At 49.6% G+C, this 15,842-nt stretch overlaps 7 protein-coding genes across 7 annotated transcripts; 3 read left to right on the top strand and 4 right to left on the bottom strand.

Moving 5' to 3' along the window:
- Positions 1-418: 418 nt before the first annotated feature.
- Positions 419-1,349, bottom strand: BO83DRAFT_440810 (glutathione S-transferase family protein; the record flags this gene model as incomplete). The annotated part of the gene is made up of 3 exons (XM_025536289.1): positions 956-1,349; positions 580-902; positions 419-527 (listed from the first exon to the last, which is right to left on the bottom strand). The coding sequence occupies exons 1-3, from the start codon at positions 1,319-1,321 to the stop codon at positions 419-421; spliced, it is 798 nt and encodes a 265-aa protein (XP_025383856.1). The 5' UTR covers positions 1,322-1,349.
- Positions 1,350-1,708: 359 nt separating this feature from the next.
- On the bottom strand, positions 1,709-3,378 carry BO83DRAFT_420462 (glycoside hydrolase family 76 protein). The gene is made up of 3 exons (XM_025534936.1): positions 3,270-3,378; positions 2,521-3,215; positions 1,709-2,470 (listed from the first exon to the last, which is right to left on the bottom strand). Exons 1-3 carry the CDS (start codon positions 3,358-3,360, stop codon positions 1,883-1,885), a joined length of 1,374 nt encoding a protein of 457 aa, XP_025383855.1. The 5' UTR covers positions 3,361-3,378; the 3' UTR covers positions 1,709-1,882.
- Positions 3,379-4,905: 1,527 nt separating this feature from the next.
- Positions 4,906-5,847, top strand: BO83DRAFT_402495 (5'-methylthioadenosine/S-adenosylhomocysteine nucleosidase family protein; the record flags this gene model as incomplete). The annotated part of the gene is made up of 3 exons (XM_025533538.1): positions 4,906-4,991; positions 5,116-5,321; positions 5,507-5,847. 3 exons carry the CDS (start codon positions 4,906-4,908, stop codon positions 5,845-5,847), a joined length of 633 nt encoding a protein of 210 aa, XP_025383854.1.
- A 139-nt stretch (positions 5,848-5,986) lies between these two features.
- On the top strand, positions 5,987-7,215 carry BO83DRAFT_402494 (ankyrin; the record flags this gene model as incomplete). The annotated part of the gene is made up of 2 exons (XM_025533537.1): positions 5,987-6,069; positions 6,123-7,215. 2 exons carry the CDS (start codon positions 5,987-5,989, stop codon positions 7,213-7,215), a joined length of 1,176 nt encoding a protein of 391 aa, XP_025383853.1.
- A 196-nt stretch (positions 7,216-7,411) lies between these two features.
- On the bottom strand, positions 7,412-9,555 carry BO83DRAFT_346382 (alpha/beta-hydrolase). The gene is made up of 6 exons (XM_025528775.1): positions 9,317-9,555; positions 9,164-9,248; positions 8,787-9,101; positions 8,603-8,718; positions 8,251-8,548; positions 7,412-8,181 (listed from the first exon to the last, which is right to left on the bottom strand). The coding sequence occupies exons 1-6, from the start codon at positions 9,533-9,535 to the stop codon at positions 7,625-7,627; spliced, it is 1,590 nt and encodes a 529-aa protein (XP_025383852.1). The 5' UTR covers positions 9,536-9,555; the 3' UTR covers positions 7,412-7,624.
- Positions 9,556-11,676: 2,121 nt separating this feature from the next.
- On the top strand, positions 11,677-12,783 carry BO83DRAFT_402492 (uncharacterized protein; the record flags this gene model as incomplete). The annotated part of the gene is made up of 6 exons (XM_025533536.1): positions 11,677-11,695; positions 11,776-11,831; positions 11,896-12,049; positions 12,105-12,406; positions 12,449-12,529; positions 12,589-12,783. The coding sequence occupies 6 exons, from the start codon at positions 11,677-11,679 to the stop codon at positions 12,781-12,783; spliced, it is 807 nt and encodes a 268-aa protein (XP_025383851.1).
- Positions 12,784-13,515: 732 nt separating this feature from the next.
- BO83DRAFT_455321 (carboxylesterase/lipase family protein) lies at positions 13,516-15,102 on the bottom strand (the record flags this gene model as incomplete). The annotated part of the gene is made up of 1 exon (XM_025537024.1): positions 13,516-15,102. The coding sequence occupies one exon, from the start codon at positions 15,100-15,102 to the stop codon at positions 13,516-13,518; it is 1,587 nt and encodes a 528-aa protein (XP_025383850.1).
- Positions 15,103-15,842: the final 740 nt, after the last annotated feature.

Raw genomic sequence — 15,842 nt, 5'->3', positions numbered from 1 at the left:
CCTTCCGGCGTCTGGTTGATAAGATGGTTGGATCGGCATGGCCTTGTTTCAAGGCAATGCTTATCTGGAGCTTATCTAGAGGCTCTTGGCTCTGGGTCTATGTCTTGTGGAAGAGTCTAGAAAGTGGTAATTGTTGATGATGTAGTGATCCGTTTGGAGTATTATTACCTTAAGATAGGTTATAAGCTCGCAGTCCTTTCATGGCACCTTACTGTTTATGGCGTCTAGCAGGTTATCTACCTAATGCACTCCGCGGGTTATTTTCACCGTATCGGTGTTTCCGGAATGATCTAGATCACACACATGTTTTCCTGTTATGGCTGACCAACCCACTTGTCTCCAACGCATTTAGCAACATATGGCATGTGTTGACACAACTCCCAATTAAGGATGCCAAACAAGAACAAGGTTGGAACTACTACTCCTCCGCCCAAAGCTCATAATCCGGAAAGTACCGATCATGAATCCTCTGCGCATAATCTACCAGAACTGGTAATCCTCTCACGATCGCCTGCGTTTCAGGACACCTGCATATAATTAGTACCCAAGACGTACTACTCCCCCGAACAGGAATCTTACGCGGTACAGATCAAAGCCCCCACAATGAACCCAAACAGCGTAGCATCAGCCTCAGTTGGATGCAGACCCCCAAGCACCCAATACGGTCCCTTGCGATCACTCTGCAACCTGGAATCCTCTAACAAGGCGTTAATATCCTCCCATATCTGTTTCTTGAATGCGCTCCGTTCTTCTGCCGAATAGCGTAATGTCCCTTGCCCATGCAACGTCTGATACTGTTTCCGGTAGATGAGATGTCCCACGATTATCCGGACAGGATACGGCAGTGAGGCTAGGATATGCTCCCGCATGGAATAGTAATTGTCAATCCATTTTTCATAACCCTATTTCTCGTCAATCAAACACGATGTACAGACGGGGTGGACGGTATTGATACCTGCAAAAAGTACAGTTTGTCTTCCAACAACGCTCTAATCCCCGAGTCAAGAACCTTGTCCTGAACACTCAAGTCGCCATTTAGGTCTGGGAGGATATCGTCATTGACGAGATCCTGTATGATGAGATCCGAATCAGACATTGTCCGAGCCTGATCTGGCCCAGATTTGTCTTCATCGCAAATAGTAACATAAGGCACTTTTCCCCGTGGCGCCGCGCGAACAGACCCACTTTCAGTGCGATAAGATAGTCCTCTAAACCGGAGCCGGACTTCAAGTTTCGTGACGAAGGGTGACCATGTGTAGATCCCCGTGCCGGGGAAGCCGCGGTATAGAGTTATCTCTGGTTGTTTTTGATTGATTCTCATTGTGTCCGTCTTCAGTCGTGTCTGCGTGTTGGTTCCCTGAGATAGTGATGATGATGGGCGGTTGAGAAGCTTCTTAAAGCGGGTTTTGCGATTGTTGCAAAGACCGAGAGTGGATCGGGCTCGTGTTGGGTAGAGAGGATGAATTCTTATTCGTCGGTCGCATTAGACTTATCCTAGTGTGCTTCTTAGTAAGTAGGAGGGGCGAGAACGAAACAAAAAAGGCCAATTGACAAGCCAATGGTATCAGTAAATAGGGGTATGTTGCCTAGAATGCTGCCTGGATCCTGCTCTTGCGGGGACCCTACTACGGACGCTAGATCCTTCGTTCGGGGCTGTAAAGCTGGACGAACAATCATGATCCAAATTCTGTTCCGCTTTGTGAGAATAATCGTTACTCGGCTTCAGAGGACTGGCCAAGAAGCGACAATAAATGTATTTTTACAAATTATGAAGAAGATATGAAAGGTTTCCACCCATGCAAGCCATCAAGTCCAGTAAAAGTGCTCTGACTGCGCTGCATTCGAGTAATCGAGTCTAGCTATGTAAGCTAGACTTAACCACTTAAGCAATGGCAAAAGCGCCCGCCACAATAGCAACAGCAACACCAAAGTGTCTGCAAGGCAGAGAATTGGCACCGTTTGTCGGGACAACACTGTTGCTTCCTGCTGTCGTGCTGGCAGTAGTCGTTCCATTTCCAGTATCCGTACCAGCTGAGGAGGTCACATTTGTCGCCGTAGTCTTCGTAGCCGGAGACAGGTGCTTATACGCCACCAGGTTGGATGTGAAGATGCTCGTTGCGCTCATTTCCTCCTCAATGCCCTCCGTGCCATCCCAGCTCGATTGGTACCAGTGCTGTCCACAAGTTGCTTTACTACTTCCGCCACTGCATTGCTTCGCAGCGCCAACAGCCGAGCCTTGTAGGCGCGGCAGAATGTCGGATGATGTATATGGCGCAAGCATGCTCGTTATGGTGAGACTCTCCGCCAGAAGACCCTTGAAAGTTATCTCGTTGTCGTTACAGACGTTCGCGGGTTCACAAAGCACCTCAGACATGATCTCACCGCCGAATTTAGCGGGGAAGAATGTTTGTAAGGTACTGTTCAACAACCCATCCAGGGCCGTCTTCCACTGCGTGGTCTCTCCGTTTGTCTATTCCTTGTTAGTCCTCTGTCTATACCAGAGCGTGCATAACCACTTACGTAGTTGTACATATATGCCGCGCCACTCAGATACAGCGCGTAGTTATACGACCACTGATTGTTACCGAGGTTCGTACAATCATTTTCCGCATTAGTACTATCAGCGACATTCCAACTTTCTTGATCGACTAGAATCCGGGAACTCCAGTCCCAAATTGTATCTGCCCAATCGACATAGGTCTGGTTATTGGTATACCGAGCCAACCGCGCCGCGAGTTGGAACAAACCCCCATTGCTCATAGAGTTCTTCATTGTGTATCCGACTTGGTAAGGCCAAATCTGCCAGCGGAGACCACCTTCGCAGCTGCTGTTGTCCCAACGGGCGGATTGCACATCGAATACCCGCTCCGCTAGATCCACCCACGACGGCATTCCAGCGTCCTCCGGGTAGTTAAGCTCTGCCGCTGTCATGGCGGCGAGGCCCCAGGCTACCTGGTCGTCGTTACCCATGTATGAAGACCAGTTGCTGGGCATGTAGTCATTCCCGGCGCCACGTTGGTGATATATGCCCTGGCTGACGGCGGCGTTATTAGAGGCGTCGTTGGTGAAATACCAGTACCGGATCATGGTGTCGAAGAGTACGCCGCCTTCCCACCAGGTGTGGTTGATGTACCCGGGGATTTGGCCAGTCTGATTGCCCGTGTAGTAGGACATGGCGTTAAAGGCGGCTGTGGCGGCAGCATCTTTGATGGATTCTGCGAGGCGTCAGAGGGGTTCGCTTGCATGAGTGATGGGAGAAGGAAACGTACGTTCGTCGGTGATGTCGAGATCGATTGCAGCGGGGGTACCGGCCAACGCGGCGACGGTGAATGCCGCTGCTATGTAATGAGCGAATACCATGGTGGTTGTGTAAACGAGTGTGATTGATGATCAGCGGGAAATCTTGGGAATCATCGGGCGGCTTTATTCTAATAAGAACCAGCATAAGATTGTCAGATTTGGGTGGGTTGTAAGTGGACATGAGAGTTTGACCATGTGGTTCGGAATGGAGTTTAGTTCACCACGGTCTCCTTCCAGGAGGGGTGAATGCCCCCAACGAGGCTTAGACTTGACACGAAGTGGAGGGTGCACAATAGCGGAAAAATGCTCGAACTGCACCAAAGGCCTTCGATAGGACAAGTTTCAGGGTCCAAAGACGCTAAAACAGCTGGGTGTGATAATGATTTGCTGTTTGCTTATGGTTCATTTCGGTTGGTTTGTTAGCGTCAGTTAAAGTCTGGGGCGGCTAGGGCCCGTTCCACTGCACATGGCCAATGAGCCTCATGACCATCCCTGGCTCATTATTCGGGATTCTGATTTGAGGTTTTGGATGGTTCGCACTGAATAATGTCTCTAGCAGCTTTTTGAGAGGTTCATACTATTTCCTGATCATTCTACTTGGGGTGTTCCATAAGGCCACCACCTAACGCAATAGTCATTTAATTGCAACATCAAAATCTTAGTCAGCGGGCTTCTTGCGCAGGGTCCAAAATGCCTCAGGTATCTTCAAGGTGATCCAACACAGGGATGTTGCTTACCATGACCGAGAGTAGCCTGCCATTGTTCTGAAGTAGATTGTATTCAGCCGAAAGCAATTTCTAGAACTCTGATCTACAACTGTTTTTTTAGCCGTCAACGAGTCGTTTAACGACTCGGTAGAAGCTCGAGGATTGAAGGATGGGCGGGAAAATTCAAGTCAATTAACCTACTTAATGACATGAAGGTTTGTGGGCCCGAGTAGGCAGGCTCGGAGTTGGCTTTTAGCCAAGGCGAGCCGAGGTATTATGAGCCGCTTTGTAGGAGCCTAAGATCAACTCAGTTATCTGCTTATTTCTAACGAAATGCTTAGGCCGGTGGAATTACATGTATAAGTCTAGCGTAGAATAGCAACACATCAGTTCTTATGGTCAGAGTACACGAATAGTCATGCCAAATCAAGAGCAGAGAGACTATTGAAGAATATCTGCTTACTTTACATATTCCTATGTCTAGATATACTTATGAGTTGTTGTATGAGTGCTGCTCTATTGCAAGATTGGGTTTACTGGAGCATTAGAGAGATAAGAAAAAAATTTATTATTTTCAAAGTGCTCGATTATGTATTGTACATAGCCTGACAGTTACCATCAAGCAATATATAGTAAAAGTGTGAGTACAAGGCAATGTGCTACTGCTATGGGAAGTATGTGAATGTTAGAATACCCAAGCAACAGAAGTGGATTATGATTGGACAAGCCCCAGCCGAGCCCCGCGAGGCTGAGTTACTCAAGTACTAGTACTAAGTGATGAGTAGCTAGTTACCAAATGCGGCATATGACAAGGCTGTCAGACATGTGTAAGATCGCGCAAAACTCCCCAACAACAACCTCCCCCATCATTAAGAGAAAAGGCAACGGGAATACGACAATGAGAGAACGCCAACCTCGTCGCGAAGACTACACCGTAGGCTGGATCTGCGCTCTGCCAATCGAACTAGCAGCCGCACAAGCAATGTTAGACACCGAACACTCCAGCATACGCCTGCAGATCAACGATCCCAACATAATTATTCTGGGAAATATTGCCCGGCACAACGTTGTGATTACCTGTCCTCCCAGATGGACCGATAGGCACCAGCTCCGCCGCGACCGTGGCAATCCAAATGCGCTCGGCGTTTCCATCCATCAGATTCGGCCTCATGGGGGGAATCGGCGGGGGTGTTCCCAGTCCTGAGCATGATATCCGGCTGGGAGATGTGGTTGTTGGTCGACCAGATAATCAATGTGGGGGCGTGGTGCAGTATGACTTTGGGAAGAGCACGTCTAATGGGTTTGTACCACGGGGTTTTTGAATGCGTCCCCGGTTATTCTGTTGAATGCGGTGGCCCTGCTACGGGCCAGGCATTTTCTGGGGAGGGGAACGATGACTAAGTATATGGAAGGGCTTAAGGATATGCCCGTTTTCACGCACGATAGAGATAAACACAGGGATATCCTGTTCGAGGCGGGATAAAACCATGCTGGGGGAGTGACGTGTGAGGCATGCGATAAGGAACAATCGACTCAACGAGACGAACGTGAAGGCCATGATACCAAAGTGCATTATGGAACAATTGCGTCAGGGAATCAAGTACTCAAGGATGCGCATGAACGAGACCGACTCGCAGCAGAGTTAGGTAGGGTGTTGTGCTTCGAGATGGAGGCTGCCGGGCTGGTGAATAATTTCCCATGCCTGGTGATCCGAGGCATTTGTGATTATGCCGACTCGCATAAGAACAAGGAATGGCAGCCTTATGCTGCCGGGGTGGCGGCTGCTTATGCGAAGGAGTTGTTGTCGGTTATACCACCAGGGCATGTGGAGAGAACATGACCTATGAGGAGAAATGGTCCGTGGTCAATCTTTGTTCGTTTTGAAGTATATGTTCTGTTTACTGATTGTTGTAGCTCCCAGAAAGCTCTTCTTGGTTCCATTTCAAAGAGATAGAAACTTCACTGGTCGTAAATTCATAATGAGTGAGCTTGGTAGACGATACGATGCAGCCGCATTTGAACGTTTTCTCAGCATAGCTCTCGTTGGAGATAATGACACAGGGTGAGAAAATTATTTGTGATACTAACGATGATAATTGTCACTAACAGAGTCAGTAAATCACACATTGCCCTTGAAAATGCTTACCGAAGCCCCCAACATGTGCCCTGGCTATCCGTATTCTGGGTCAACGCAAGCAGCATCTCCCGATACAGAAGGTCTTATCAAGATATAGCTAACAGTCTTGATCTACCCGGAAAGGATGACCCAGCCGTCGATGTCGTAGAACTGGTATTGGAATGGCTCGCTGACGAAGAAAATGGGCCATGGCTGGTTATTCTGGACAATGTCATTTACGTGGGCGTTTCCCAAAAGACGGGGCTTCCTGTTCTGCTGGAGGATGACGTGACGGAGACGATTCCGATTGTTTCGTCGTCCCCAGAAGCAAAACATGGATCTTTGCTTGTCACATCGCCCAATTTGAAGGCTGCAATGAGTATAGCTGGTTCAGCTGAGAACATATTCCATGTCCAGCCAATGGATGAAGGGCCGAGAAGTGCAATTGGGATTGGGCAAAATATGCTGGCTAACCTGGCTTTAGACAGCCCAAAAGATGGTCGGACACCATTATCGTGGGCTGCAGAGGCTGGGTTTGTGCCAGTCGTGAAATTATTGCTTACTACTGGTAAAGTGGACGTTGATGCCAGAGACTCACATCATGGTCGAACGCCTCTATCATCGACTGCAGGAGCTGGGCATGCAGAAATTGTTCAGCTCCTTCTTGCAACCAACAAAGTCGACATCATCTCCGTCGATTACCAACATCGGCCGCCACTGACCTGGGCGCTCTTTAATTCTCCCGAGCGAATGAAACCGGTAGTCAAGCTGCTTCTAGCCACTGGCCAAGCTGTCCTAAACATCCGCGATGAAACATCAGACCGCACAGCCCTTTCGTGGGTGTGTGGAATGGGCCACCTAGAGATTGTCAAATCGCTGCTTGAAACCGGCAAGGCGGATGTCAACACCATAGAGAAATACCACGGACGAACGCCGCTTTCCTGGGCTGCTTTTGACAAACATCAAGGAATCATGAAGGTGTTGATTGCTACCGGACATGCAGACTTGGAAGCAAGAGATAACGAAGAGGGCCGGACTGTACTGTCTTTGGCGGCAGGGAATGGGCTTGAAGCTGGGGTGAGAGCTTTGTGAGAGACTGGGAAGGTGGATGTTAATTCCAAAGACCGGAACAGGAGGACACCGCTATTCTGGGCATTAAAGAATGGACATCAAAATACGCTCTTCTCCTAGATGAGTCTTTAGGCGGATAAATATATTTATATAGTATCACTCTAAATAGAGTAGGTCTGCTACACCCAAGCCCCCTTAGCTCTTAGGCTGCCCCAATAGATTGCATCACTATGGCCTAGTTCCTTTCTAGGCATATCTGTCATTTCACTGAAGTCATCTAATCATTCACATAGTCTCAAGCTGGCCACGAGTTAGGCTCAATCAAGGTATATCTGAAGTCTCACAGAAGCCCCACCGACGATAGCAGCCCACCAACAGACTAGTATATGCGCCTCGTCCACACGAGACTATGCTGTCAATCCACCCGAGCTTATTTTCTAGGCTCATAGATTAGGAACGGCACTGAAGAGTCCCAGCACCCAGCCTCGAGGAGATCACCCGTGATATTTTTAACAGTGGTGCCATTGCCGAACTCGAGGATCAGGCCGCCCGATGGAGCAGAAGCGTTAAACGCGGGCCAACCCACAGTGGAGCTGACCGTGGAGGGATCCTTGAGGAACGCCAATATGTGATCCTGCATTGTCCTCGACGTCGCAACTTCCAGAGCTGATATATTTCCTGCATCAGTCATATATGTGCCGAATATCATCAACAGATCCGACCAATGAAATGCACCAAGGTAAGGGACTGGGCTAATATTGGAGAAATTGCCAGCCCATTCATAGCGGTACGTCTCGAGTCCTAAGGAGGACCGACGGATAGAGTCCCGGTATGCAGTGCAGATCCATTCGCCTTCTACTTCCATCGTCGTGGACTCCGTTGTGCTGGGTTGTTCTCGTGAGGCGTCCGAGCGGATGGCTGGGCCTCGTGCGACTCGACCCGCAGCATAACGCGCCGACTCGTTGGAGAAGATGTACTTTTCATCGGCTAATCCACGCAATCAGTCAGTAATGTTCATATGCAAAATACACAATCATGAGGTTGTGGTGGACGAACGGATATAGTTAGAGAAGGCGATGGACTGGGTGCCGTTGTAACGGTTGATATACTCTTCAATCTGTACCCATGACACTTGACGCATACATTCCAGCTCTGCCTCTGCGTCATCTCCATAGTTGCATCCGAGGCCTTTCGCGACAATGTGGAAGTCTTCGTATACATCCGCTGTCTCGGTGAGATTGATGGTCACCGACGGCGGCTGAGAGATGACCCCGAATCTCGCCACGCGAGGGTCATCTGGGAAGGCAAGTGTATACAGGTGAGTGAGTGCCGCTCCCTGGGATTGTCCCCATAGCTGGTTTAACATTTGGTTAGGATGATATGATCTTCGTAGGGTGGAAACTCGTACCATGATATTGTCTGGGTCTCCACCAAATGCCCGAATGTTCTCGGCTACCCATTCTACTGCGGCCCGCACATCCAACAAAGTCAGAGATGTCTCAGTCAGAGCTTTCGATTTAGGATCTACATCGAGTGATAGTTAATCAATTAGCCCGAGTCATTTGCGCGAGGGTGGTTCAACATGATCTTACTGCCGAAGATGTTGACCCGATAATTGATCGTTACGACAATATGTTCCTGGGAGTTCGATACCCAGTTTGATGGTAGCTGGGATGGAACCTCAATTCCGCCAGTGACACCGCCACCACCTGTGACAAAAAGAGCTACAGGCAGATTTGATGTCTTGTTGGCAAACGCTGGGGTCCACACAGCTAGTGACAGACAGTCCTCTGAGGAGGACCAAGCAGTCGATCCCTGATTGGGTGCCTCCCCAATACTCAGCAGAAGGCTTGTAGGCGCGTACTCTGCCCACATGTCGCTTCCGGAATCAACATACTGCGGACAGGCTAGATACGAGGTCATCAGAAGGCTGCTCGCCTCGGTCACCCTCACAACACAAGTCACTCACCAGGTCCAAAGCGAGTCGAGTCGATTCTCTTCGACGAGTTGGCCAACTTCTGAGGCGGAAGCCATCTGAGATCCCCGACAGGCGGCTAGTAATATAAAGTGATTATATTAGCCTCGAATCTCTCCGATCCTTGATGGCTAGCTTGGTGCGTACCTGTGCATAGGGAATCCGAAGAAATTGGCGGACATCCGGGTATGTATCATTCAACATGCCGATAAAGGTTCCCGTTCGTGTCTCCACTGTTAAATTTGACCAGTTGGATAGCGATCTCGCCGGTTGCCACGATAAGTCTGCATAGTATGGGGGGTACAACTCTCCAAGAGCTAGAGTAGTGAGCCCTGCCCAGACCAACGAAGCGAAAAAGGTCACCATTTTTCAATTTTTCACCAAAGGGAGAAATTGTACTGGAATGCAGGTTTATTTGCGTTGGGTTAGTGCAATGCGGAGAGGACTATTTATGTATTCGAGCACGAAGAGGCCTCACTTCTCACGCGGCGTCTGAGGCCAATACAGCAGGGTCCGTTCCCCCTCTGCGGGGGAAGTGAGAGTCCTACGAAGGACCTCGTCATCACTAATTTAAACAAAGTAAAGCTAAGATACTCAGACTTGGCATAAGTCTGCCCTTTCTAACCGAGAGGTCCGATTACCCGTGAGTTAGAGTTAGTCTCGACTACAAAACCATTCAAACGCATTTCCACTCACTTATCCACATTTTAGGTGGCCGAATCTGGGAATGATATGCATCAGACCCTGGTCTCTTTATGCTACCTAATCCATACTAAATCCTTTGTCCGGCATCCTTGCAGGTAATTCCTCCAACGACAACAGCAGCCATAGCCCTTCGCTGAGCGGCCAGCTATTCCGCCTATATTAGTCCGCCCAGACTAAGTTCGAATTCCCAACACTGCAGAGCATAGCGAATAGAATGGTCAATCGTCTGATGCGCCGTGTGTTCTGCTATTCTGCCTGGGGGTCCACGTACAATAACGGTCATGTCGCATGATGTTTCTCGTATAATAGTTTTGGTTTTGTGGTATTTCTGATGGGAGAGGAGATCTGTTTCCAATAGATTCACGCCACCGTTCGACTTTGCCTGTTGATAGTCTACGCAATAGTAACATGGAGGGGCATGAGTCCCTAAGTAAGCAGCTTGAAAGTAGTACCACGCGTGCAAACCAAGGGAATATTGAGACATATTCTCTAGACTCAAGTGGTGCCAGATGCAATGGCAGCTTACGCGCCAGGGTCGGTGCCAAGCGAAGACTTACCATCCCGATCCCCGGACTCCACTTTTCACTGTCCAATAGGTATCACCATCCACAATTTATTGTTGCCTGATTCAAATAGAGAATAGATGTGTATTACAAGGTGTCGACCCGTGTCTTGGTACTTGGTAAAGGAAACTAAGGCAGGTTCAGCAAACTCCGGTTTTATCCTGTTATCTGATAGGACATATCGCTCCGTCTGCTCAGGTAGACGGAATATATCTTTCCCGGTCTATGGCGCCTGCAACTTTCTCTCCGTGTCGGATGACCGACGCTGCAGAGTGGTCCAAGTCTATCTGTGCTTCGACTGAATTGGCATCTATGAAAATATTAGCTATAGCTATCTTGTAACGGCTGAACCCCAAGGGTGTGGATCCAAACCCACCACCTTATCCCTGGCCCTTACTGTAACAATTAGGTTGATAGTGTCCGAGATCCGACCTTCAGTTATAATGAAGTACCATGGTCTTCCGATTCCCGTAACCTCACTCACCGTAAAAGTCCACTAATCTGTTCATTAAAGTAGGCAAATGTTCGTAATACCCTTTGTTGATCTGATAGTTTGAAAGGGGAGAAGAGCGCCAGGAGACGACGCATTCTGTCTTGGCTGGACCATACCTTTTCATGATAGAGATCGACCGACGCAGGGGTAGAGGAGGTTGCTACAGGTATATAACATGTCTCAAGCACCAGAGACACTCTTCCAACTTACTGCATTTCTTTCTTCTACGAATCGTTGTGCATCTAGTATGGTTATCACTGTCCTCGCATTATGCATCTCGGCTGGGCATTAGTTCCCCTGCCAGGGTGCCTACCAGCACCACCACGACCGCTTCGTTCACTATGCCCTCTGTGGCGTTGGACTATTGCACAGTAGTAGCTGCTGCGTGAAACGACAGCCTTTGGTTCTACCGCTACCAGAACATCCGTTCCGCTGCCACTGGAAAGAAACTACCAGTGCTGGTGTACATTCACGGAGGAGGATTTACCGGTGGCAGCAAGATTCAAAGCACCCCTGAAGGTCTCTTTGATCTGTCCAAGGAATTCATCTTCGTCGCTGCCAATTATCGTTTGGGAGTTACGGGCCTGGCCAATGGTCCTACCTTTCAGCACGAGGGAGGTGCCGCGAATGCTGCCGTCTGGGATGTCACTCAAGCCCTGGAATGGGTGCAGAAGTATATTGGCGCATTTGGCGGTAATCCGGACGCTGTCACCCTCTCTGGTTTTTCTGCTGGTGCTTCTCAGGTGATGTTGCAGTTGACGGTAAGTAGCTTCCCGCAAAGGGGTTTCCATGGTCGCTGACAGACGCCACAACGATTCAGTGGCCGTGCGCCCTAGCTCTTTAAGGGGGCATACATCATGTCCCTGGATATGTGCCTGGAGCCGGTCACCACCAAGCAGAGGTCAGGACGACAATCCTTCTTATCACTTCGGCTAGCTTACCATTACAAATAGGCTTACTGGCAGAACGTATCAACTGCAGTAGGCTGCCCAGGGGGAGATATCACCTGCATGCGCTCCGTGAATTACACAACTCTGATGACCATTGGCAGCGAAGTGGCCAGCAACTACAGCTACCAGCTCCAGCCGTGGGCAGATGGAGACATAGTTGCCGATACTTGTAATTCTCCCATCCTCAGTACTTACTTCACGACAACGAAGCTGACAGTTCTAAGACGAAGCACAATTGTACCAGAAGAACTTCAATTCCAGCGGACCTCTTGTGATCTCCCATGAGCGCCACGATAAAAGCCAGAGCTCCAGCTCTGTCACCAGCGCAGCAGATATTGCTGCCGAGCTGCAAATGTACTTCCGCGCAATCACGGACGATGTGGTTGAAGAGATCCTCAAACTCTACCCTGCCTCGCATTACGCGAATGCAGGTTACCGTCTGTCCGACATCTGTCAGGGCCTCGACATGACCGGCAAGAACTTGGCTCTGACTCAGGCGCTGCATAATGAGACGTGGAATGCTATTGTCAATCTTGGGGAAGCTACACATGGTACGGACCAGACTTAGTACTGGTATAGTACTTATAGTACTGTGCCGGCTAATGGGTTGACTTCTTCTTCCTCATCGTCAGTCAATGTCACGGTTGCGGTAGGTACTTTCTTCAGTTGATCGCTATCTTATTTCTAATGACTGACTTTCTTTTGCAGCGCACCATGCAAAAGTACCTCCTCTCCTTCGTCCTAACCGGCAACCCCAACACCCTCTGGCCCAACGACAAGATCTACTGGCCGAAAAATGGAAATGCGACGAACACCATCAACTTCAATACAACTATGTCCATCACTTTTGATGATCTTGCCAACGACAAGAGCCTCTTCTGGAATAAGGCTTTGTGGTACTGAGAAAGTCTTATAGATATGGGTGCGACACTGCGCAAATTCAACTCAAGCTTTGTGGTTCTTGTGTTCTAGGCACCAGATAGTCTCTCTATCCAAGCAAAACATTTTAATAACCTGATACAGGAACGAACATTGCCTCGACATCGGACATTCATTCCTCATTCGCTGTTCTTTTTGCTTTCTTGTTATCCATCAGACAATGTCCACTTTGTATTTTGGATCGAGACGACAACTTAAAAATCTCAGGGATCTAAGTTTTGGATGGGGACAGGCTGTTCTGTCCCGGTCCTGTGGGGTGAGCACCTGTGCCTGGGGAGATCCTATTTGAGGGTTCAGTCGGAGGTGGCCATGTCTTTCTCCCTCCGATCCCCGACGGCCCTACGTAATGTTACCCCACAAATTCTGTGAGTTGTCGTGCCATTCCACATAGGTTCGTTCAACTTCCGAATCCTGATTAATCCTGCCAGCTTGATTATACGCACAGACCATCGCCTGGAACCGGACCTGTTTCCTCTACGGTGCTAGTGTCCCCCGGTGCATCATGCATTGTCTTGAGGAGCGGGTACGCGGGAGTAGATATCCTATCACTGCGGAGCGAAAGGATCATCCAGTGTATCTGATGGTGCTCAACGACGTATGATGTACAATGTTTCAGGCAAAGCTAGCTAACAGTAGAGAATATCAACCTCGAACGGGACAGAATATACATACAGCAACCAGGAACACCCATCATATTTAGTATGGACTGGGCGTAGCATACTTGAAGTACTCCAAGTACAACTGGATCTCCTTGGCTGTTGCGAAAGCAATTTTCTTCCAGAGGCTACCAAGCTCGAACGTGTTCTGCTCAGTCGGCACGTTAGGACCCCAGTACGGCAAGGTACCGTTGTTGTAAGAGCCGCCCTTGTTCGGATTCTGCGTCTTGACAAAATTGGCCCAGTACGAGGACATGACATTGGCCACCTCATAGTCAGTGTCCGTATATGAGGTGGTTGTCTGGGCGTAGAGGTTGTTCAACGCGTAGGACACCTCCGAGCCGTGGGTGGCTCCGTCCGAGCCAGGGGGCGAGTAGGTCCAGAGGTAGTAGTAAACGGGCTCAGTGGAGGACTGGTTCCAGCGCTTGGCCCATGACCAGGTGGAGGTGCAGTAGCCAGCACGTAGGATCGAATTGTATGCGGCTGTGGCTTGGGTTGTGTTGTCAGCTGGATGTAACGCCAGTAGCTCGGCGGCGTAGGGTCCGTAGGTGGAGTTGATCTCTGACTTGTACTCGGCGATTGTGTAGGTTGTAGACAGGTCAATTCCGTCCTCGTCTTTGTTGTTTCCGACCAGGATGGGCACGTCATTGGGTGCACCCTCGTCCAGGCTGACGATGTATTTGTTGGGTATGGCATGGTAGTTGAGCACTGGATCGAAGCCGGTGAAATCGGAAGCACCAGTACCGCTAAGGACTGTTTCGAGGTCCATAGAGCGCAAGTCAGCGACGCTCGTCGCATTGAGCGACTCAGCGTAGGTCTTGCTGAAGGCATACGCCCAGGTCATGTTCCGGTAGTCACTTCCGTATCCCCACATGTCTGGATCGTATGGGTCCTTGAGGCCACTCTCTGCGATCGCACCCTTGATCATACCTTTAGTCCTAGGGCTGTTGACCATGTGGTAGACAGCGCCAGAGCCGAAGGACTGACCAGCCACAGTGATGGACTCGGGGTCTCCGCCAAAAGCGGCGATGTTTTCATATACCCATTTCAGAGCTTCGATCTGATCGAGGAGACCGTAGTTGCCCGTCGCACCAGTCTCCTCGGCCAACTCATGCAGTGTCAGCCAGCCGAGAGGGCCTGTGCGGTAGTTGTAGCTGACGAAGATAACATCCTTGGCTGCCATGCCTGCACCGTCGTAGGTACTCTGGCTGGATTCACCTCCCGCCGCATAGGACCACAGCATGACCGGCAGCTTGGCATTGGTGGAGGTGGCGGGACTCCAGATATTGATCGACAGGCAGTCCTCGCTCACTCCATCGCCAGCTGAAGAGCTAGGACAGCTGGGCCCAAATGAAGTGGCTTTCAGGGTGCCGTTCCAGGATGAGGCACTCTGTGGTGGCTTCCAGCGGTTTTGTCCACCGGTTGTCGCAGCATATGGGATGCCCTTCCAAACGGCGATGTCTTTCCAGTTGGAGATGTAGGACGGGGCACTGCTTTCGTTGAATGCAGCAGCACCTTGCACCTTACCTTGGGCGAGCTGGATGGTCTGGTCATAGAGAGTGGCGCTAACCGGGGCCAGTAGGGAAAGGACACTGAGGCCACGAGTGGACCTCTCGTTGATTCTCATGTTCGCAGACACTGAAGAAAACAAGGGATTGTATTCGATGTGAAGCAGAATACTGTCTTCATCTCTTTTGAAGGCCGGAGGAGAGAAGGTTCTTATAGCTGCAGGTGAGCCTAATTAACGAGTTGCAAGGCATGCAGATCCCTCGGACTTTTGAAGCCATGGTGTGTCAAAACAACGTACGTGCTCGGGAGTAAATAGCACACGCCATGCATGATGGTATCTGGTCACTCTTCCGTTATTATGATCCGCACAAATTATAGTAATCGACCGTGCGTTCATGACCTTAATTGTCGGCGTCGGAATTGGTGGCCCAGACGTCTCCGATGTCCGTCCGCCAGTACCCGTGAAGATATCGGCCAAGAGCCTGGTAAATAGTGGGTAAAAGAAGGCTATCGGTTTCAACCTATTTTATTAGGGCAGGGGACGCGCAAAACTGTGGGGATTCTAAACACTTGCTCGGAATTATTTACTGGTTTGGGTGGATGGGACTGCGCTATCTAATCTAAACCTTCCATCATCATTGAACTCCGCCGATTGTTCCGCTCATTTACTGATTCGAGCTCGTTAACGAACGTGATTACTATATCACCAGTCACAACCAGGTATGCAGAAAATCCAGAATATAGCATGCATTCCACCCCTTAGTTGGCAAATATTGTGGTACGTCAAATCATGACAGCGAATGAACACACGTAATCCCGTCGCAGACATGTGCTCCGCCGGCTCAATCACCATTGATT

The sequence above is a fragment of the Aspergillus eucalypticola genome (genome assembly GCF_003184535.1).
Source record: "Aspergillus eucalypticola CBS 122712 chromosome Unknown BO83scaffold_31, whole genome shotgun sequence".
Classification (NCBI taxonomy): domain Eukaryota; kingdom Fungi; phylum Ascomycota; class Eurotiomycetes; order Eurotiales; family Aspergillaceae; genus Aspergillus; species Aspergillus eucalypticola.
Note: the sequence above shows the minus strand (reverse complement) of the source record. Positions and strands in the feature narration are given on the sequence as shown.